The 23,777-nt window shown below is 30.7% G+C and overlaps 1 protein-coding gene across 1 annotated transcript; it reads left to right on the forward strand.

The window, feature by feature from the left end:
* On the forward strand, nt 1-1,972 carry LOC112292997 (uncharacterized). The gene is made up of 2 exons (XM_024542025.3): nt 1-557; nt 1,061-1,972. Exons 1-2 carry the CDS (start codon nt 259-261, stop codon nt 1,365-1,367), a joined length of 606 nt encoding a protein of 201 aa, XP_024397793.1. The 5' UTR covers nt 1-258; the 3' UTR covers nt 1,368-1,972.
* Nucleotides 1,973-23,777: the final 21,805 nt, after the last annotated feature.

Here is a 23,777-nt window from a genome sequence, read left to right on the forward strand (position 1 = left end):
TCGGCTACTTGAGACCAACACAGGACAGAATCTCTCCGTGTTCTGTTTTAGGGCTTCATGAGACCTCGAGAATTGTCATACTTGAGGCTCGAAGTGCAGGAGGGTTTTACGAATTTTATGCCAATGCTACGTGGTTGATGTTGTGCTTCCGGTATTGCGTTATCTGTTGTTGAAGTGGTTGCTGTAGTGGAGTGGTGTGACGAGCCCTCGCGGCGCTGGCGAGAAATTGTATAGTATTTGCAATCAGGCATTGGAGCGATGGCGTCGCCAAACCCGACCAAGCAGGCGGTGTCTAATCGGTTGTCGGGGTTGAGGTTCATGCAGAGGGCAAAAATTAGAGAGGACGAGCTGAAGCGGCAAGAGGCGGAAGCGGCTGGCTCGGCCGCAGTAGATGACAGCCACTGGGTTACGCCTGCAGCTTCTGCCTCGCGATGTAAGGTGATTTTTGAAGGCGATCCGAAGCCTGGGGCAATTATTGGCAGAATGTCGTTTCAGAGTTTCAATCCGAGTGTTGACAGAATTGTTGAGGAGGTGGAGGCGAGACGAGAGAAACTGAGGTAAAATCACAATCTTATCGTGAAACTGATGCCCGGGTTTATTGCTGGCCGTCTTGGTGTTTTTGTTTACATGTTGATTTTTTCAGGAATGCGATGGTCCTTGCTTAGGGCTTTAATTCAGTTCAAGCAACATATTATCAAAACTCGGTCGTCAGCTAGTAAAGGGTTTCGTCTCGTTTTGGTTGGAACGCTCTTCTGGTATTGTTTCAGTGGTTTCTTATACCTTATAGACTTATTCTGTTCCTCCCTCGCAAGTATAGCATTTCTCACGGGCCGTATTCAATTACACCGGTCATGTATGATTCTTCGATTCATATACAATCGAATAGAATTCTCTTTCGTTATTTGTTCATTTGAAACGTGGGATTTATCTTCTCAGAAGGATGTTCTAGCACGGTGTGACAGTTTTTCTTGCTTTTTGTTACTAGTGGTTTGAGTTACATTTCATTTCTTTTCCTTCCAATTTTGTGGTGCTGATTGTACGTGGTTAAATTTCTAAACAGGATCTTCGCAAGTACGTCTACCGGCAATGACGAGAAACCAACTGTCAACACACAAAGTCTGGCTAATGGCGCCGAAAAGGAAAAAGTAGAAGTAGATGACGTTGATAATGTGTCCATCAGGAAGAGGCAGAAGGTGGAGAAGAAGACTATTTCAAAGACAGAAACTGCGAGTGTCGCAGTAAACTCCTTCACAGCATTAAGAGGTGGCAAAGTCGAGTCTCACAAACGTGAACAACATCAACAGCGTGAAACGAAAGAGGTTAATCCGAGGACGGATTGGAGGAGCTTACGGCCACCCGGTCGGTAAGCTCATTAAAATATGCTCTCATTTCTTTTACTCTGAAGTTGTATCCACGAAGCTTTCACGGCCGGGACACAACTCTTCTTGCATCTCGACTTCACCTGTCGACAAATCATCGTGGATAAGGTAATTTGAGCTTCCAGGTATACATTCAATGTGATATATCTGTGTTGGTCACGATTCTAGGCCGATTTCATGAGGGTTTCAGTGCATGAAGATTGCTAACCTTAGTCGTCTTCCACGATGTCCTCTGATTTTCTTCCCGTCATTTCTATTCTTGTATTCCTCCACCTTCTCCTTTTTTGTTCGCCAAATTTAGGCTGTAGGTCTCGAATACTTGCGAGTGCTGGCCACCAATGTGCTTGGTTTTCTCCAACTATTCAAATTCACAATGGGGTGCCGGTGCACTGAGGTAGGAATACATAGAAGGTGCTTTACCATTCTGCAGTCAATTGCTGATGGTGTGTTGTATCAACCAGATACATGACAAAGTTCATGACAGAATTAGCTGCTATCAGCTCTTTTTAGTGTCTGTTGGCAATTACAAATTGCTTTAAAAACTTTCCTCCGAGGTTTTTGATTATCAATTTCAAGTCTTTACTTTTTTCTGAGATTTTCTTACAATACTGAAATGCATCCTTCACCCCAGAAAATTCACGTAGCCGCTGACTCATCGATTTCTTAGTTAAAGTGCACGAGGATTGTAGTAGTGGTCATGAGTTGGGCTTAGTAGGACTACGATTATTCTGTGCAAGACTGTTCGACAACGGAGTATTTTTTGTGCCTTCATATTTGTGGTTTCAGTCACTTTGGATGTTCTAGTGAGAAACTTTTTGAGTCTACTCCATGTCGGTCTCGTTCTTGTTTACCAGGTATTGAGACATTTTGTAAAAAGAAATAGAAAAACTAGACTTGCCTTCTTGTTGAAGATAAGCCTTCTCGTCTGCTATGTACACGCTGGGGCTTGATGCTCAGGGAGCTGCTTGTTTCCTGTCATGCCAATTCAAACGTTGAAGGAGCTAACTTCTTTGTGTTGCAGTGGACGTGGGAAATAGCCTTGCACTTTGCATGAGGTTTTGGTATTTCCAAACCTTTTTAGGGTTGACGCAGGCGTCTGAGGGAAGATATTAAGTTGAAAGGTCGGTCACTCTCGTGAATTCTTTCATTCTGGAAGGTTTTAACGCCACCCAGCATAATCATCAGTGGCTTTTCATTGGGACTGGGAAGAATACTAACTGTTACTTGGAACTTCTAGAGTCAAGTGACATGTTTTTACCCTTCAACCATACTTCTGAAAACTTTGAGGAATGCTGTTATTTACAAAAGCATGCAGTCTCGACTTTCTACGTGGGAGATATCTCCTCTGCCCTTCACCAGTGTTCGGAATCTCCTGCTTTCTGCTTGAAAGCACACTATTTCAGCCCTTGATCATCAACTTTCACTGTAATTTAAAGAATTCTCTTGCCAGACTTATAATTTGCAAGGGAAATGTCCTTGGGGTATCTGTGAAATTTAGAGAACACGTTATGAAAAAGCAAATTATAAGGTATAAGATTGTTGCATCAAATCAACAAGATTTTGAGCAAAGAGCATAAACTCAAATATATTTAAGTTAATAAAAAAGTATGTCCAATTATAATAGAAACCTTATAGTTGGACAAATCTACACTACCACCATCAAATACATGTTTCATATTATCATAAAACCCTACACTTCGTTTTAATCTTCTTATTTTTATTATAAATTCAAATCATGAATTTTTAGCCCAAATATATTTGAGCATTAAAGCCTTAGCATATTTTATGGATGGACTTTAAATTGCAACAAAAATTGATACTATCAAAGAAGATTTGACTTACTTCAAAAGAAGTAATTGATAGACAATTCTTTGTATTTGGAGATATTATAGAAGAAACCATGTCTTCAAAAGTAGCATTAAGAAATTAAGCATCCAAAACTATCTTAAACATCATTCAATGTTCTTTAAATGTAATAGTACTTGCCCTTCTTTGGTTTGAATTATGTCATCTTAACATTGATTAAAAATTATAAAAGAATATCTACTCTAAATTTTGACAAACCATCTCAATAATTAATTGGTTGAAGTTAAAGCATTTATGCAAGCTTTAAAAAGAAGATGATTTATTTATCATTTATGAAGTACCAAACCTTTATTTAAATAAAAGTTGCAATAGAATTTTTGAGTAATATTAAGAATATTAAGATGTCTTTGAGAAGAAGAATTTTGATATTTTGTCATAGCACCAATCTTATGATTCTGTGATTAATCTTCAAAAAAGAATTCAACCACCATTTGGCACAAACTTAAAAATTGACTATTAAGAAATGATATCCCTTATCCTCAATATCAAGATTTTTTAATCAATTACATGAAGTTTAGATCTATGATAATATAGATCTAAAAAAAGCTTATAATTTGATATATATTAAAAAAGAAAATGATTAAAAGAATATATTTCAACTAAATAAGGCTATTTTGAATATAATGTCACTGTCTTTAAAGTTACAAATGCCAAAGACTACAATGCAAAAAACAAAACAAGTAGGAATGGAGTAGATGGATGGCCACTTCACCTTGAATGCAATACATTCTAAAAAAAGATATTAGAGATTTGAAAGTTCTACTCCAAAATATGAAGAAACATACTTAAGATTAGAATTAAAAGAAAAAAAATCAAAGTACTTAAGACTTGTAAAATAATCTTAAGGAGGTTGCAATGGAATTCAAGTGTCATAGGGAGAGCTTAAATAACCATAAGAAGGGATTAATTAGGTGTGAGAACTATTGCCTTCAAGATGACTAACTTACAAAGCACATTTGGCGATGTGAGAGGAATATCAATTGCCTAAAGCAATGATACTTGTTTTGGAATAATAAGACTATGAAGGAGAGATCTAGGGAGATATTGGTCTTTTTGTGGTCTTTATGAGCTTTGTAACTTGGTGAAAGAATAATAATGAAAGACTAGGATTTTTTATAATTTGACTCTTAAGTTCCAAAGATAAAGAAATTAATGTTAATTATCTTGGTTGTCTAAGTAATAAGATATGAGAAGTGATATTAATAGTGATATTAGAATTTTTTAGAATTTGATAAAAAATATTTATTTTAAATATCTAGATTTATTTATTTATTTTAATAATATATAAATAATATTATTATTTATTCCAAAATATAAAAGATATAAAATATGTATTTTTTTATACTAAAAAAACTTAAAAATATAAAACTATATGCTAAGACAATAAAATTTATATTTCATATAATATAACTAGAAGTTTAGAAAAATAATATTTTAAATCACAATTTGCACATAGATTCTAAGAAAGTACAAAACTTGATAGATTGGAAAATTGTAAGAATAGACTAATGTTTTTTGAGTTTTACAAACTATTATCTTATATTCATCAAAAGCTTCTATCCATATGTTACTTTGCTTACATGAGTTATAGCTTTGCTTACATTTTATTAATAATCCTATTGATATTGCATAAAAAAATAATATTATATTCTTGATTGCTTGTATAAGAGCTTCAGGTTCCATAAAAGTTAATTAGATATTTTATTGATTTATGTATTTAAATCTTAATATCATTTTTTACAAATTTTAATTAATATTTAGAATATGTAGCATTAGAGTAGATGCAACTAATAAAACCTTGTAATTATGATTCTAAAGAAGTTTCTTTGAAGTAAGAACAAGCTCTACATTAATATATTTAATGCACAAATTATAATAGTTAGTTTTTTTAATGCATAATAATCTAATTTACATCCAAAAAATAATTGATGATTGAAGGAAGTTTATTCTAATAGAACAAGAATAGATAAAAACCATTTATAAAAATAATCATAGATAGATATAGAACTAGAATAATAATTTGAGGTAAGTTGCTTCAATTAATGTATTTGCATAAGGTTTTTGCTTCAATAAATCCACACGTAAATAAGTGACACTTTTGTGATGGTCAATCAAGCCTGTTTTTGCTTGTTCTAGATATGTTAATTGTAGAGTTTTTATAGCCGAAATTAAATTTTCATGCTTGCATATTTCTCTTGTGGCATTTTTAAAGAATCAAAAAGTATTGGAGAATGTATGTTGCTAGCACTATTGAATGGCAGGGACTTGAGGTTGTTAGAGTCAATCAATGTGGTTATCTATGAGCCGCTCTATTGGCAAGTGAAGAGCACAAGTCAATAGTAGCAAGATTGAATTTTAAAATTTAGTATCTATTGATTTTACTCTCTACAAATATATCTATTTTACTACTCATTGTTTACGTTGGTTATTCTTTAGATCAGGTATTAAGTCTTATGCTTTATGAATCATTCTACGAAGAGGAAAATTTTTCTAGTATATGAAGAAAAGAACAATTTATAGGTTTTCAAAAATATTAAGACTTTGTATTCCAAATTGATCAAAAAACTAAAGGAAGTTTAGATGGCTGAAAGCTTTTGTAAGAAGATCAACCATTTGGTTGTTAGTTATTAAATATGCTAAGTTTGTTATACTTGTGAAGACATTTTTTTTATGAAGTATGGCCAAACATCTATATATTTTGAGTAGACATGACTTATTCAATTCTTTGTTGATTTTATGGAGCTTTAGTTGTCATAGTAGATTGTGATGGATTCAACATCTTTTCATGTGATTTGATGTAGTAGTGTGTAAAGCCAAATTACTTCTTTAATTCCTTTGTTAATTGCCTTAGTCTCAGCACCAATTGAGGATGTATCTATAGTGGCTTATTTTTTAGAGAACCAAGTGATGGATCTTCTTGCAAATTTTAAGATGTAGACTCAGATAGATTTTTGATCATTGGTATCATTAGCTCAATTTGCATTAGTGAAATCAACAATAATAGAATCTTTTCTTCAAAGATATGTAATACTATGGTTTCTTCTTCTCTTTAGATGTCTCAAAATGTGCTTCATTGCTTTCTAATGGAATACACTGGGATCATGCATGTATTGATTTATAGATTCTACTACAAATAATATATTTATTATAAAATTTAGAAGATAAATGAGTTTTAGTTTGATAGATTAGCTGTTGGATTTGACTTTGGTCTTGTAGATCCATTTAGTAATTACAAAATTAACTCCATGAGGCAAATCACAAATCTTCTAAGTCTTATTTTTGGTTATTTATTCATGTTCTTCATCTATTGCAGAGTGCCAATTAGGATGATTATTGGCCTTATTAGAAAAATTATTCTATATAGTATAGTAGTTATATATATAGAATACTATCTATTCTTGTTGATCTTATACCAAAAGTTGTGACTCTTGGTGTCACTCTTGTACATACAATATATTGTATAAGATTGACTATATTATTAATAATAATATTTTCAATATGGTATTAGAGCTATAGAAATACTAGATCCCTATAAAATCATAAGAATAGATGAATGTTTCAATCTAGAAAAGCATTGGTGAAATTACAAATGAAATTATAATGATAATAATAAAATAATCTATTATAATAGAAAAGCTTGATGAAGAGCTTGAAGTTTTTCAAACCATGAGAAGAAATTCTAAATCTAAAAATGGTAAAAAATAAATCATATATAAAAGTTAAAATGAATTGATTAAGAATAAATTTATAAATAATTTTAATTCAACTTCAAATTAAGAATATTAAAGATGATACAAAAAAAGACGTCAATCATGATCCAAAATTTGATGGATCATATTTTAATATATGAAAACATAAATTAACACTAGTTTTCAAGGCTGAAAAGTTATGATTTATAGTAAGTGGTGAAGAATGCTTATCATGGGAACCAATGGTAGCTGAAATTACTACCAAAATCTTAGCTTTATCAGCCATAAGAGTAGGGAGTATAAGCACATGGATAGATAAGGATATCTTGTCTTTAACCATAATCAACAATTGCTTAGAAAATAATATTGTTTCACATCTACAATCTTGCATATTAATAAATTCAGTATAGCAAGAATTAATAAAAATATTTGAATGGCATGATGCAGTAAGATGTATTTAAAAGAAAAATTATATACCTTAAAAATGACAAAAGGTGATAGTATTATTAAATATATACATACTTTTAGAGCACATATAGAACAATTATTGAAAGTAGGATCAACAATTCTAAATGATGAAGTAATTTCATCTCATTGTGAAGTTTGCATCTAAGTTATAGATCCTTTATTAGCTCCTTAAGAAGGCATCCTAAGATTTCATTAGCATCCTTGATAATAGATTTGATTCAAGAAGAAATACTAATAAAAAATATGAGTTTAACATCTAATAATAATTTAATCCTATATGTAAGCAAGAAGTTTCAAAATAATAACAAGAAAACTTATTTTAATAAGAATTTTATAAAGAGTCCACAAAAAGAGAGTAGTACTTCCAAGTTATATAAAAAGAGAAATTTTACTAATGATAAGAAGTAATTTTTTGCAAGAAATTTGATTTTTTAATCAAAGTTTGCAAAATAAGAATAGTAATTAAAAATTTTAATAATAGAAAAAAATAAATATTATTATAAAATTAAGTAAATTATATATGATAATACTTATAATTAAAAAAAATTAAAATTCAATGTGGTATGTGGTGTAAGGAGTAACTCAACGTATGTATCATGAATTAGAAGATTTTATTAGATATATCAAAAGTGAAGACAAATAAGTTGTTTACTTAGGAGATGATGTTACATCATATATAACAGAAGAATGTGGTGATGTAAATATTAATGTTATAAATGGTGATAAAAAGATCATACTTGATATATTAAACATATCAAGATTTATAAAGAATTTGTTTTCTATTAAACAATTCAATTAGGCAAGATGAAAAGAAAATTACCTTACGTCAATTCTACATAGAAGGTAAAAAACATAACGAGAAGTTTCTTACAAAAGATGTTGAAAGAGCTACCTAATTATTAAAACTTGTACATTATGATATTTGTAATTCTATATAAGTAAGTACATATTTAAAATATACTTACTTTATCAAATTTATTGATGATACAACAAGATATTACTATGTGTATTTGAAGAAACATAAATCTAAAGCATTTGAAAAATTTATCTTATACATTTTTTTTGTAAAAAAAAAAAAGTTTTAAAATCAAAAACTTAAGTTTTGATCATATAAATGAATATAAATCAAATAAATTTAAAGATTTATGTAACAAAAAAGAAATAAAATAAGAATATACTATTACTTATATACCACAATAAAATAATCTTTGTGAAAGAAAAAATAAAATATTAATAGGAGCACTTCTTACAATGTTTTCCTATTCAAACTTACCTAATTTTTTTTGAGGTAAAACATTCCAAATAGCCAATTATCTCTAAAATAGGAGTCCTAAAAAATTTATACAAGGTACCAAAATACCATTTGAATTATGATACAAAAGACAATAAAATTTATTCTACCTTAAAATATTTGATTGGAAAGCTCATGTATTCAGTACTAAAGAAATAAGAAAGAAATTAAACTTTCATTCACAAGGGCTATCTTCCTAAGCTAAAGTAAAGAATCTAAAGCCTATAGACTTATAAATACACAAAATTAACAAATTCTCATTTCAAGTAATGTTCTTTTCAATGAAAATCTATATGATCAAAAAACAATATAATTATAAAAGGACAATGAAGAGCTCTTAATAAAATTAGAATTATTTAAACACCCTTTAATAACTATAAGATCCAATGATCACATTACATGTCATGTTCAAAGAATGTTTATACTACTAAAGCCACCACTACAAAAATTACATGTATTTGATCAACAAATACATAGTACTTCTCAAAATATAAGAGACCAATTGTCTTTTTATATTGATGTAATTGAAATCTTCTTTCAATAATCATTACCAAATGATCAAGACATCTTATTCCTTAAACAAGATACAATCTATTCCATATTATAAGATCTAAATCTTTCTTCTAGTTCTTGATCAAAAAAGCTCATTAAATCAACGACAAGGTTGTTAGACTCTAAACAAATAAGAAAATAATATAAATGCCACTATAACAATATCACTAAGCCTACCTAATTTCTATTACTATAGAAGCTCCAAATTCCATTCAAGAAGCAATGGAGAGGGCTGATGCTCAAGTATAGCAAAAAGTAATGAATTTTGAAATTACATTTTTAAACAAGAATAATATATGGACAATGATAAATTTACATCCTAATAGAAAATCAATCAATTCTAAGTAGAATTTTAAAATAAAAACTAAAGCAAATAGAAGTATTGACAAGTATAAAGTAAGGCTAGTTGTAAGAAATTTCACTCAAGTTTAAGGTATTGATTATATAAAAACATACTCTCTTGTAGTCAAACTTAATTCCATCAAAGTTCTTTTTGCCTTAGTTGCTCAACATAATCTAGAAATACATCAATTAAATGTTAAAACAGCTTTTTTAAATGATTTTATATAAAAAAAATCTATATGACTATTCTTGAAGGATTACCTCTTATACATATTAACAAGATATGTAAATTAAATTAATCCCTATATGATCTTGAATAATCCTTTAGAGCATGGTATCAAAGATTAGATCAATACTTACTTCTTTATAAATATCAACATTTAGAATCAAATACAAAAATATATATTAAAATAAAAAATAAAAAAGGATTTTATTATAATTATAGTATATATTGATGATTATATTATTATTAATAATAAAAAATTTTTAATTTAGTAAATTAATAAATATTCTATGATAAAAATTTAATATATCAAATGAAAGATAAATCTATTACATTCCAAGCAATGCCATACTAAGAAATAGAAAAGAAGGATAGATAATCCTCTATCAAGAAAATATTTAACAAATAAACTTAATGAATTTAATATCTTGAATTTTAATCTATTAAGTATCATAATTTAATCAAGAATTTTGTTTAAATAATGAAAACCATATTACTTCCTAAAATTACATATATTCTCAAGTTGTTGGTAGTTTAATATATGCCATTGTTAATTCTAAAGTAAATTGTGCTTATGCTATTAAGAATTTAGTATAATATCTCTTTAAATCAAGATCTACATATATTCAAAATTTGAAAAGAACTATGAGATATATAAAAAGAATATTAAATTTTAAAAAAAAATATCAATACTTATCTCAAGGTGATATTTTACATGGTTATTCTAAAGTTGATTAGGCAAATGACTAAAATACTAGTTCTTTCATCTTTAGATTTTGCTACTTACTAGTTGGAGGAATTATTTCTTGAGGCAACAAGAAACAAAAATTTGTTGTTTTATTGTGAGTCTCACAAATTGATTTCAATTGGTGGATCAACTAAATACATAATTTTAAATTATTTAATTATATAAATATTAAGATTAGAAAGCTTTTTTGATTATCTAAGTATTTATTATAATTTAGAAGTATTTATAAGTTACAATAGTCTTATTAGAAGAAAAGCTATAAAAATAGAGTCTTGATAAGTCTTAGAAGCAATTATCTTAGTTAATTTAGTATTTTTCTTATTTTTAAATACTAAGAGTTAATTATTGAGACCAATGATTTCATTGATTCTCTATCTACATTTATTACTTATAAATTCCTATTAATGATTAGTTAGTAGTTAGAAAAAGCATGAAAAAGAACTTCATATCTTTTTAATTAATTATATAAAAAAATAGGATTTTTAGTAGATTTAAATTTATTTTATAACTATAAAAAATCAAAAGATAGAAAAATATAGCCTTATATAGTTATTAGTATTCTAAAAATATTATATAATTTTTTAAGAATTTATTTAGAATTTATTTAGAATTTTTTATGAATTTTTAGAGAAAATTTCAAGACTTAGGTAAAATTGAGTTTTACCACCTCGAGAGCCATTATGAAGAAATGAAGCAAGATTTGAAGGCTATACAAGTTTTCCAGCCTAATGGGATATTTTTGAATACCATGGTGAAGTCAAATATGCAAAAAAAGTAGTTTTACTAGTAGAAAATAGGAAGACCAGCAGCTAGTATAGTCCTTGTAGGAAGAGAGGTGCATAATTCCCATATGAGTTGTAGCACCTTGGATATAGGTAGGAAGATAAGACTAAGGCCTCAAAACATCTTTAGAGGATATACACTACATGTGAGCCTTGGTGAGGCTCGAACCCTTCATCTATAAACAAGTTATTCGTGAAATAAAATATTTTTACTTCACTTTTTAATTATTTACTTCCTATCTTTAAAACTTTATAACTTACTCATAGTAATTCGGATTTATATGTTTCTTACGTCATTGAAAAGATAATAAAATTTACTATCTAAAAATATACTTTTTAATTTTAATTTTTTTTTAATTAGATAAAAACATAGTGAATAGAATGTGACTTAGTTTTGGGTGTTGTAATTACTTGATTTCATTTCTTTCACTTGTATTGTGGTTGTTCTTCTTTGGTTTTTTACCAATTGCTTATTTCACTCTATACCACCAATTACAAGAAACTCTCAATTGAGGCCATCTTATAATTGAGGTTGAGAGGAAAATTTATACTCTCATTTATCATCTATAAAATCAAAATACATGGCTTTAACAGAAGCAATAGCTGAAGCCATATAGTTAAAAATGTTATTACATGAACTTGGATTTTTTCAACATAAATCAACTACCATATATTTAGATAATAAAAGTACCATTGTTCTTAATAAAAATCTCAAATATCACTCTAAAAGCAAATATGTAGATATACAATATTATTTCATCAGAGAAAAGATCTTGACCAAGGAAATCAAACTATAATATGTACTAACTACACATATGATAATAGATATATTTATAAAATCTCTTGTCAAAGAAAAATATTTATAATACTTATCTCAACTAAGCATATATTAAATTCTTTTAAATATAGTACAAGCTAATTATTTTACAATCATTTAAGCCTTGTTGATCTACTCAAAATAATAAGACCATATACAACCTTCATATTTTAATACATTATAAAATAGAAGAAAATCTAATAAGGTAACTTATCTCAAATTCATAAAATTTCAAAATACAAACATATCTATTCAAACTACCTAGAGAATAGCAAAGAATCTTGCTACTAGTGTCATTACATGTATTCTTATTTGAAAATACAACAGACGCCTAGTTGTGGAAGGTAAGTAGAAATGCAAAAAAAATCCCATCAAGTTTAATAGAAACTTAAATAAGCTTAAATAGAACTTAATAATCTTAATAAAACTTTGACCAATCTAAAATAAATTTATAAAAATTTATAAAAGAAATACAAAGAAATTCAAAATTAATTAAAATATATATATATATATATATATATATATATATATATATATCTTAAAGAAATATAAAAATAAATCTTTAAAGAAATGATAATAATTTTAAAGAAATAATATAAATATAAATTTTAATATAATATTAATTAAAACTCTAATTGAATCTTAACTAAATCCTATATTAAACTCTAAATTAAATTCTAATTGAAACCTTAATTAAATTTTAACCAAATCCTAAATCAAATCCTAATTGAAATCTTAATGAAATCCTAAATCATAGATAAATTCTAAACTAATTCTAAATCAAATCCTAAGCAAATCTTAGACCAAATCTGAAACCAAGCCTAATTAAATCCTAGATTTTAAACAAACTCTTAACAAATTCTATAGAAAAATGGAAATTCAATAACTAATAATCAAAGTATTGATGTCAATTCAAATTTTATACACTTCTTAATGTCTTAGTTAAAAATAAGCACAAAAAAGATGAAATCAATTGCACTTACCAATTGAGAGAAAAATAAGATAATCCAATTGGATATTAAGTGGCTTCCTACTTCAATCTAAATGCTAAACTTCTAATGCCAATATCTCCTCTTTGAACTATTGAATTGCTCCCAAATTTTATCAAAAATGTTGAAAATCAAGTCTAGTATTCATACAAAAATATTTCTTTTCAATCCAATTGATAGGTTATTAGAGATCCTAGAAATACTGAGTGACCTTCAAACTCCAATTTTTGAGACTTTAACTCACAACAACCTTCATATACTTCAATCTAACTATTCGATTGATCTCAAAATTTGTACATACATTAAGAATTAGAATATCAATACACTGCCCAAAATTCACTTATACACCTACCACAAAACTTAAGAAACTCTTAAATTTATAAATATATTTTTATTTCTCAAAATCTAAATTGATTGAAAATATTATTGATTTTAAAAATCTCTCAAAAACTCAATATTGAATTAATTGATAAAAAATTAATGCTTAAAAATCTCTCTTCAAGTTTTCTTTCAAATCTTACTTTCAAATCTACCAAAGAACCTTAGAATCACCATAGGTGCATAGTTTTGTGCCTGAGGCTTTGATTTTGATTTAGGTTGATAACCGGTCTTCCCTGAGTATCAATTCTTAGCTTCTTGAAGTAAATTTTGCCAAAATCTACTCTTAATTCCCTTCTATATATGTCTATATCTATATATATATATATATATATATATATATTATCTCATTTACTTTGATTTGGCTCATTTATGCCTCTACAAAATAAATAAAAGTCTCTTCTATTTAAAAATTATATTAAGACTAAATCTTTTATTACCTTTCTATTATTTACTCTTATTTTTCTACCATATCTTTCTATTAGGCTCTTATATAATAACATCCATATTTTTATTTTTCACTATATAATTGTGTTACTACACGACTTCGGATTAGCTACGGACCTCCTAATTGCACCTACTAATAAACTCATCATTGCCAATCTACTATCAAACTCATTGTTATTGGTGACTTGCTGCAAACTTTCTAATCAAGTCTATTGTAGAGTCCATTGCTATTCTATTATAGATCTTATTGCTAATGCTCTATTGTAGAGCTCGTCATTGCTACACTTATTACAGAGCTCATTGCGACCAAGTGCAACTAAGTGCTTGTCATCACTATGGCTTTGATGTGGAGCTGAGATTGCATCTGTGGCTAATCCTATAAAGACGCTTGCTTTGGAACTTATCTTTGCACTTACATTCACAATGCTTCTTTAATAGCAATACCTTTTTTAACAACAAAACAAAAAATGTGCAAATAACAAATATGAAGTAACAAATAAACACAAATCAATAGAAGAAATTGTATACCTTCTCAAAATTGAAGAAATAGTGGGAGAACTACAAGAGAGCTCCCCAACATTGCAATACCAAAAGAGAGATTGAAATCCTAGATTTATCACACATATCCGTTTCAAAATGGATGAACTTATGATATGGATGAAATTCAATCCAAGGATGAAGATTAGTGTACTATTCAGAATATTGGAAGAATTATTCCATATAATACACTAGTATCATGTATAGAATACTATCTACTCTTGTTGACCTTACACTAATAGTTGTGACTCTTGGTGTCACTCTTGCACATACAATATTGTGTAAGATTGATCATATTAATAATAATAATGTTTTCAACAGGCTTGGGCAAATGTGACAAGGTCTGTGGTTCCTTTAGCAAGTCCAAAAAAACACTCGACTTCAATGGAGTTGACGGCCTCAGTGAGGTGAATGACGCTGTCGCCAAGCCCAGTAGAAGGCTACTGGGTGCGGGGCGGCAACTTGCGAATAGATGCTGCTGATGCTAGAGTGTGATCGATATCTGTTTTTGGTATTGTGGGTGAAGACGGCGCCGTGTCTTGCGTGGGTTGTGATCCGACTAAATAAGCGATTGAGTCAGAACTTGTGATCTAATCTGGTCGACAAATGGATTTTAGATTGTCGATCGATGAGGTGAAGCTTGTGAGTTTGGACTGTTATGTTCTGTACATTAAGGATGAGTAGTGGCGGTGTATCAATCCGAAGATGTGATGAGATGTGATGAGATGTCCGAAGAATGTGATGCGCTAGGTTAACCAATGCCTCCACTATTTATCCCGTTCTATTCGGGAGTGGAGGCATTGGTTAACCAGCGCCTAATTCCACACGTGGAGAACAATAATAAGAATTTATTTAATTAGAACTCTCTTCCACAATTGGATCTGACTATTGCAATTCTGGCTTTCAGTTATAATTCTATCATTGTTTTAAAATTGCAAAATAATTGAAAAGCTTGTGATTTTGTTTGCAAGAACCTGACCCAGATAAATCTGCTGAATTTGTCTACAATGGCCGTAAAGTAAAGAGATCCGCCAAGTGACTGAGTTGGTAGTGGTCCACTTAAATCGATATGAATTATTTCCAACATTAATGTAGCTCGGGATTTGCTTCAGTGTAGAAAAGAAACTTGAGGTTGCTTTTCAAGCTGACAAATTTTGTAGATTTCACTATAAGTTGGTATGTTAGGGACACTTGAGGCGAGTTTATCGGCTGTGAGGTGGTGAAGACCCTGAAAATTGATATGTCGTAGCTGCTTGTGCCAGAGGCGAGCTAATTCAACCATTGAGGAGGTAATGTTAGACTGAATATTTAAGCTTCATGCTGTAAGGTGATATAATCCGTTCTATGGATTGTGTTTCCCCTCGGCCACAACCTTCTGTAATTTCTTGCTAAAGAGCACTCATTTCTTGTCATCAAAACATGCTATGCAGCCAAGATCAGTGATGGAACCTACTGATCATGAATTTTTCTTGCGGTCTGAGACATAAAAAACATCGTGCAGACGCTTTATCGTACTAGAAGGCAATATGAAGTTGACAGATCCACGGCTTGTGATTGCATGATTCTGTCTACAAATTCTAACGCTTCCCTTAAAATCAGCTAGCCTATCGAAGTGTTCACAAGTTTCACTTACGTGCTTGGTGGCTCCTGAATCAAGATACCAGCCCGAGGCATTCCCTTGAATTTCAAAAGCTGAAATAGATGCCTCGAAGATGTCATCTTGATCGACTAAGTCAATATTGTCAACTAAGATTTCCTCAAACTATGGTAGAGATCATGATGCTTCTTCTGTAACCACATTCGCAGATCCCGATTTGTTGCGTTGTTGGAGTTTCATATGTCGATCTGCTTCAAGCTTGCGTAAATCTTTCAGCCGTTTGAGACACATTCCCTCCTAGTGTCTTTGTTTTCCGCAACAATTGCAGCTTTCCAAAGTCTGAAAGCTGGTGCTGTGGTTGGGAGGTCTTTCCAAAAGACTGTTGGATAGTGCATGGAATTTGGTCTGTTGTTTCAAAAACAAAGAGCTTCGTCGGAGCGGTTCTGTTTGCTATCTTTGACCTTCATTTTCTCTGCAAGTCTATTCTCTTCAAGCATGAGGTTAGTTTGTAATTCATTTAGAGGTTGATACTTATCTGCGCTAGTGTATTTTTGAAGCGATCATAGCTGTCAGGTAAGTTCTTGACCACAATCTAAACTAAAACAGAGCTTGCGATAGTGACTCCTATTACCAAAAGCTAAGTATACTCATGAATTCGTTTAAGTATTGTTTGAATCCTATCTCCTCAGTCATGGTAATGAGAGAGAGCTTGTTCTTAAAGTAGTACATTCGGCTATCTAAATTGACTACGTAGGTTTCCTTCAAAAAATCCCAGAGCTCCTTCGGATGATGAAAACTGCTCAGGTTTGCCATAAGTTCTGGTCAAATAGAATAGACAAGAATGTTGAGCACATTTTCATTGTTCTCATCCGTGTCTGACTCTTGAGTTCCCTTGCCGTTTTTGACTGGATCTAGGATGCTCCACAACCGCTCCTACTTCACCGCACGGGTTACGTAGTACTTTCAAACATTGAAGTTGGAGGATCCTGTTAATCTAACTTCCTCCGGGACAGGGTTATTCTTTGGCATGATATTGGACTGTGAACAATTGTATAGATAGCCGTATCAGAGAAGAGTACTAGCAAATAAACTGAGGGAGAGAGGGTGAACTAAGATTCAAAGTTCAAAGAGATGCAAGAGGGTTGAGGAATGAGACAGAGACGCTTACTTTGATACCATGATAGAATAGAATAAACTGAGATAAACTGAGGTGAAAGTATTCCAACATTATTAACAGCTTGCAGACTACTAATGAGGATGACTCATGTGGTAAATTCAACCTCGGTGGTCGGAGATGATATTTTATGTATCAGTGAGGTGTTGCATTGATTTGCTGCCTTGCGTTGGTAATTTGAAGAAATGTTCAGGATTCAAAAGTATGTTTTATTAAGTGAGTTAAAGAATCTTTTACTCTTTTATTTGAAGCAATTTCTTTTGTATCAATATAAGAACATTTTTTTTATATATATATATATATATATATATATATATATACATATATATACATTTTTTAATTTTTTTATTGTTTATTCTTCGTAAAAGATTTGGAATTTAATTATCAATCTAAAATTGTAATTAAAAAAAAATGAAAAATCAGGGCTATTAATATGTGAAGATAATATTGATCAAATTGTACTGGTTATTTGTTCATTTAATTTACTTGTAAATTTAGAATTATTTATTTCTTCTTCTTTCTATAAACCAATAATTTATTGGATAACTTGAGATTGCATTAACTTAGATATAAAAATATGTATTTTTTTTTTATATTTTTGAGCTATAATATAATCTTATTAGCAAGAAATATCTTGGCTTTTTTGATTAAAGATTTATATGGAAACATCTTAGGATCTTTACTATTTCCATGCATAGCCTTTTCTAAGAATAAACCATCAAGACATTTAAGCAACTTATATGGAAATATCTTGGATGTATCTTAAATTGGTATGTAGTTTTAAAAAATATAAAATTAGCAAGCATTCAAATATACATGATATTTGGAAACAATAGTTCCATCATTGGATTAATTTTAAAGGAATTTAGATGTTTTTAGTATTATTATTTTATATTTAGAGAGAATTAAAACATAAAAGAATATTATAGAATATTTATCATAAGAAAAAAATTATTTTTTTTAATAAATAATTTTATTTTATTTTATTTTATTTTATATTATTTTAGTTTGTAATAGAAGTGATTTTAGAAATAAAAATATAATTATAAAGAAAAAAATTATCAATAATTGCATTTTCTTTTTATTTATAAATATATGAATTACAAATAATTTAGAAGATAAATTATTATTTTTAACCTATTCCAAAAAATTATCTTTTCATAAAATAATCTTTTAAAAAAATATTTTAAATTTTAAATTTACTTAACATTGTTAGTTTTAAAATTTTAAATGATTGCAATAGTAAAAGTTTACATATATAAATCAAGACTTTTTAATTCTAGTTTCTATAGTATTTTTTTAGACATGAAAGATTAATGAAAGCTTCAAAAAATAAAATATTTTATTATTTAATAAAATAAATTTTAAGTATTATAATATTATTATTCTAATTAATTTTAATAATAAAATATTATTAATATATAAATATAATAATAGAGTATTATTTTTGAGAGAAAGATCTAATATAATAATTGGTTTCTTTGCTTTATTTAAAGGTCAAACATGACACATATTTATATATATATAATTAAATCTTAATTATTTGTTATATTAAAAGTAAAAAATAAACATAGTAGTATTTATTTATTTATTTTTAATAAAATATTTTAAATTTAGTATCAAATCTATGGATACTTTTATGTCGTTTTTGGATGTCAAGGATATACATATTTATTCCAATAATTGCTTATATGATGAGATAGAAGTAGATAAAAATAGATTAACTTTATAATATCTTTTACAGATGCTTCCTAGAAGCTTTATAGATGTGGCTTTGATTTTATACATATTTGTAGGTTAAAAACTTGGTCAATTAGTTAGCCACGTATCATATGTGTTTATAGCTCGTGGAACAAGCTAATTATGAGGTGCACATATAGAAAACTTGCCTTGCAAGTTAAGATAGGTATCTTGCAATTTGGACATGTGTTAGAGCTTCTATAAAATATTGCCACATAGCTCCCAATTAGATAGTATATATGGAGGCAAGAGTGAAGCCTTCTTCACTCTTATCAACTTCTTTTTTATTCTTAGTTTAGCTTTAAGACTCTATACTCTTCTTATTTTTTTGGCAATAGCCATTTTAGTTTCAATACTATATTATTTTTGGAATAAATATTTATTCTTCTTAAGTTATACAAGAATATTTTAAGGGGCTTTTTATTTTGATTCATGTCATTGATAGTTTGATAGAAATGCTAACTCATTATTCTTATCTTTTTTTGGAAGTAAGTGAATTATCCCACTCTTATTGTTGAATTTTGAAGATTGTGGATTATCCACTGTCAAGGACAAAGACTCGATGAGGAAAGATATACACCAAAAGGCTATCTCGATATAATAAGTCAAAATATAAACAAGTAGGTATATTAAAAGGAAACTGGAATGGCTATTGTCACAAGACAAGAAACTAAAGACTCTTGAACCTGGACTAGAAGCAAGAAAGGAGTTGACAAGAGTGAAGAAGCCTTCACTCTTGTCTCTATATATACTATCTAACTAGGGGCTACGTGGCGACGTTCTATAGGACCTCCAATATGTGTTGACTTTGTAGGACACATGCCTTGACTTACAAGGCAAGTTTTTCTACGTGTGGGCCACATAGTTAGCTTGATCTTCAAGCTAACAACATATGTGGCACATGGCCAACTTGTTGACCACGTTTCTAATCCAAAAAGTCAATTAAAGACACCTATGAAGTCAAAGCAGCATCTAGGAAGTTTCTAGGAAGCTTCTATATTAAATATTATACAATTAACTTACTTTTATCTACTTTTACTTACTTCTACCTATTTCTATATGTAATTATTAGCTTACATGATTATGGCCGTGACATTATCCCCCCTTTTAGAGACGAGTTCCACGAGGAGCGGTCATCATATGTTGTGGAAATCTATGATGCGACGAATTGTATTCGCCACATACTCTGATCTCTGTTCTCTTCGAAGATGATTGATAGGGCCTCTCAACCATCGGTAGTGTCCCATACCAGGGCGGGAAGACCACCCAGTTATTTGATCATTATTGAGGCCTTCATAACTTCCTTCGAATAGAATATTCGGAACACCATCAGGAGTTGTTCCTACCTCTAGCAAAATCACCAAACATCGGGAGTCCCTTCCCAAATCGTGATACCAAACGCGTTGTATCTCACCATCTGTTCGAGGAAGAACATGTCGTTCTTGAAGATCTTCATCTCGATTGCGTCGTCTTGAAGGTTGTGACAATCGTAATGTCTCGTCCGGCAGGTCAGCAAACGAAGGTTCTTGAGTTGAATCTGCTGGTTGTTGGCTCTCCATCTAATTAGCGTCACAAATGCAAAGAAGTTACAAACAAGGATAGGAAATTGAATGTTATCTTGCCTCAATCTTGTCTCTTTTATAAGAGAGATTTTCATCTTGGTTTTGATGGATGTCGTTGATGAAAAACTTTGACTTTAGTTGATGCATTTGCTAGATTCCTGGATGGCTCCCATGTGCGTTCACTAATATCATATCCGCGCCAATGAACAAGATATTCCAGCTTATTTCGGCGTCGCCTTGAGTCTAATATCTCTTCCACCTCAAATTCTTCATTATTACATGTAACTCTGACAACCGATTTGTCATATCTTTTGCTGCAGGATTATCAACTTTTGAAAAATCAAAAGTATCAAGTCGTGGATGATAGCCATAATTGGCAAAGAAAGGTGTTTGTTGCATGGAAGAATGTACCGTATTATTATAAGCAAACTCTGCCAATGGCAGAAGGGTTGTCCAATCATCTTGTTGGTAGTTGATAGTACACCTTAAATATTGCTCCAAGACTTGGTTTACGCGCTCTGTTTGTCCATCAGTTTGAGGATGAAAAGCCGAAGATAGTTTTATGTCCACTTTTAAAATCTTGAAAAGGGTCCTCCAAAATCTTGACACAAATTGAGTTCCCCTATCCGATATGATATCTTTAGGTAATCCATGATAGCGATAGATATTATCAATGAAAAGCTTAGCTGTTTCTTCACCTGTGATAGATTTTGTACATGGCACAAAATGTGCCATCTTGGTGAAACGATCTACTATCACAAATATAGAATCATAAGATCTTGAGCTTGGAAGATCTGTGATGAAATCCATAGAAACAGAAGACCATGGTTGTTCTGGTATAGGTAATGGCTGAAGAAGTCCGTAAGGTCGATGACGAGGAATTTTTGATCTTGAACAAATATCACATGATTGTACAAAGTCTTTGACTGACTTCCACATTTGTGGCCACCAAAAATCTCTTGATATGAGTTCCAAAGTCTTATTATATCCAAAGTGCCCTGCTGCTGGAAAGTCATGACGTGCTTGAAGAACACGTAAACGTGCTTCTTCTTGTCGAACATATAGGCGTCCTTCAAAATATAATAGATTATTCTTGAACTCAAACTTAGAAGGATCATAAGACTTGGAAGAATTATTCTCGATATCATAAACAAGAGGGTCTGAGGACATACTGGACTGGATTTGCTTGAAAAAAGTTGAATCAACAGTCAATGTTGATTTCATTGCTCGGAGATGAAATTGCTCCGGTTTCAAGAGGACCGTTCTTTGTTGCTCAAAAGCTGCATCTCCTTCTTTTGGTGCAAAATAAGAACGTCTAGATAGGGCATCGGATAAACCTTGTTGTTTTCCTGGCCGATAAGTGATAATGAACTCGAATCTTGACAAAGACATACTCCAACGAGCTTGACGACGATTCAACACGCGTGCTGACATGAAATACTCGAGGTTCTTGTGATCTGTATACAGAGTGACTGGACTAGAAGCGCCTTCTAGATAATGATACCATTCTTGAAAGGAATCCACGATCGCAAGAAGTTCTTTATCGTGGATCTCATAATTGATCTCGACTGCTGAGAATTTTCTTGAATGAAAAGCTATCGGATGGAATTTGTCATCTGTTCCCATTTGTGATAAAATTGCACCCAAGGCAAAATCTGATGCATCTGTTTCCATAAAAAATGCCTTGGAAAAGTCAACACGATATAAGACTGGTGCAGAGACAAACGATGTCTTCAAGGCTTCAAATGCTGCTTCCGCTTCTTGATTCCATTGAAATTTATCTTTACTAGTCAAGCGTGTAAGTGGAGCTGCAACTCGTGAGAAATCTTTGATGAAGATCCGATAGTAATTGACAAATCCCAAGAAACATTGAACATCTCTTACTGTCCTTGGAATCTTCCAATCCACGATTGTTTGGACTTTCTTAGAATCCATCATGAGACCATCATTTGAAATGATGTATCCTAAAAAGTCAACTTGAGTAGTGTGAAATACACACTTTTCCATCTTGGCGTATAATCCTGCATCTCTAAGTTTTTGTAATACTTGACGAACATGTATTTCATGTTCTTCGACGTTCTTGGAATAGATCAGGATATCGTCTAGATAGCAGACGACAAAATTATCTAAGAATTCATGAAATACATCATTCATGAGATGTTGAAAAGCAGTTGGTGCATTCGTGAGTCCAAAGGGCATGACATTATATTCGAAATATCCATACCTGGTTCGAAACGCAGTCTTTCATTCATCTCCTTCTTTGATCCGTACTAGATTATATGCTCCTCTTAGATCTATTTTTGTATAGATCTTAGCTTGATTCAATTGGTCAAGGAGTCCTGATATCAAAGGTAATGGATACCTGTTCTTGATTGTGATCTTGTTGAGTCCTCGATAATCAACACACATTCGTAAAGATCCATCTTTTTTCTTTACGAATAGAATTGGAGCTCCTGCTGGAGATTTTGAATGGCGTATGAAATTCTTCGCTAAATTCTCGTCAATATATGTCTTGAGTTCAGCCATCTCATCTTGCGATAAACTGTAAATTGGTCCAAATGGTGGCTGAGTTCCTTCCTTGAAGTCGATTGAACAATCATATGGGCGATGCTCAGGAAGAATATCTGCATTCTTTTTCTCAAAAACGTCTTGATACTCCTGATATTGACTTGGAATGCCACTTGAAGTCTTTACGTTTTCAGAAATAGGTGCAGCATAAATAGCAAAAGTTGATCCTTCTTTTGCTGCGTGTATAAATGCTTTTGCACCTATCAGTACGGGTTTTACTGTACTAGACTTATAATTTTTTACTTGGTTCGTAGAACTATTAATAACGCTTTTGGAAAAGTCAAGTTTACGCGAATTCCAATCTATTCGAGGGTTATATTTTTCTAGCCAGGATAAACCTAAAATAACTGGATTGGACGGGGATTTAATTATGTTAAAAGCTATGTAGCTATCATGACCGTCTATTGTTACTTTTATAGGATGAATTTCATGAGTGACATCTCCAGAAGACAAGGGACGACCATCTATGACTTCTACATGTACTGGTTTAGGTTTCTGTACATAGGGTATTTTACGACTTTTAACAAATTGTTCATCTAAAAAACATGCTAAGGCTCCCGAATCTAATAAAGCAGAGGCTTTGTAATTCTTAGGTCCTAAATACAAGTCTATTATAAAACAAGGAGAG

The sequence above is a fragment of the Physcomitrium patens genome, chromosome 16, assembly GCF_059467195.1.
Source record: "Physcomitrium patens ecotype Gransden chromosome 16, ASM5946719v1, whole genome shotgun sequence".
Lineage (NCBI taxonomy): Eukaryota > Viridiplantae > Streptophyta > Bryopsida > Funariales > Funariaceae > Physcomitrium > Physcomitrium patens.

Coding starts and splice junctions, on each gene's coding strand:
- LOC112292997 (XM_024542025.3), top strand. CDS start 259: ATGGCGTCGCCAAACCCGACCAAGCAGGCGGTGTCTAATCGGTTGTCG. Junction 558..1,060: donor GCGAGACGAGAGAAACTGAG/GTAAAATCACAA, acceptor ATTTCTAAACAG/GATCTTCGCAAGTACGTCTA.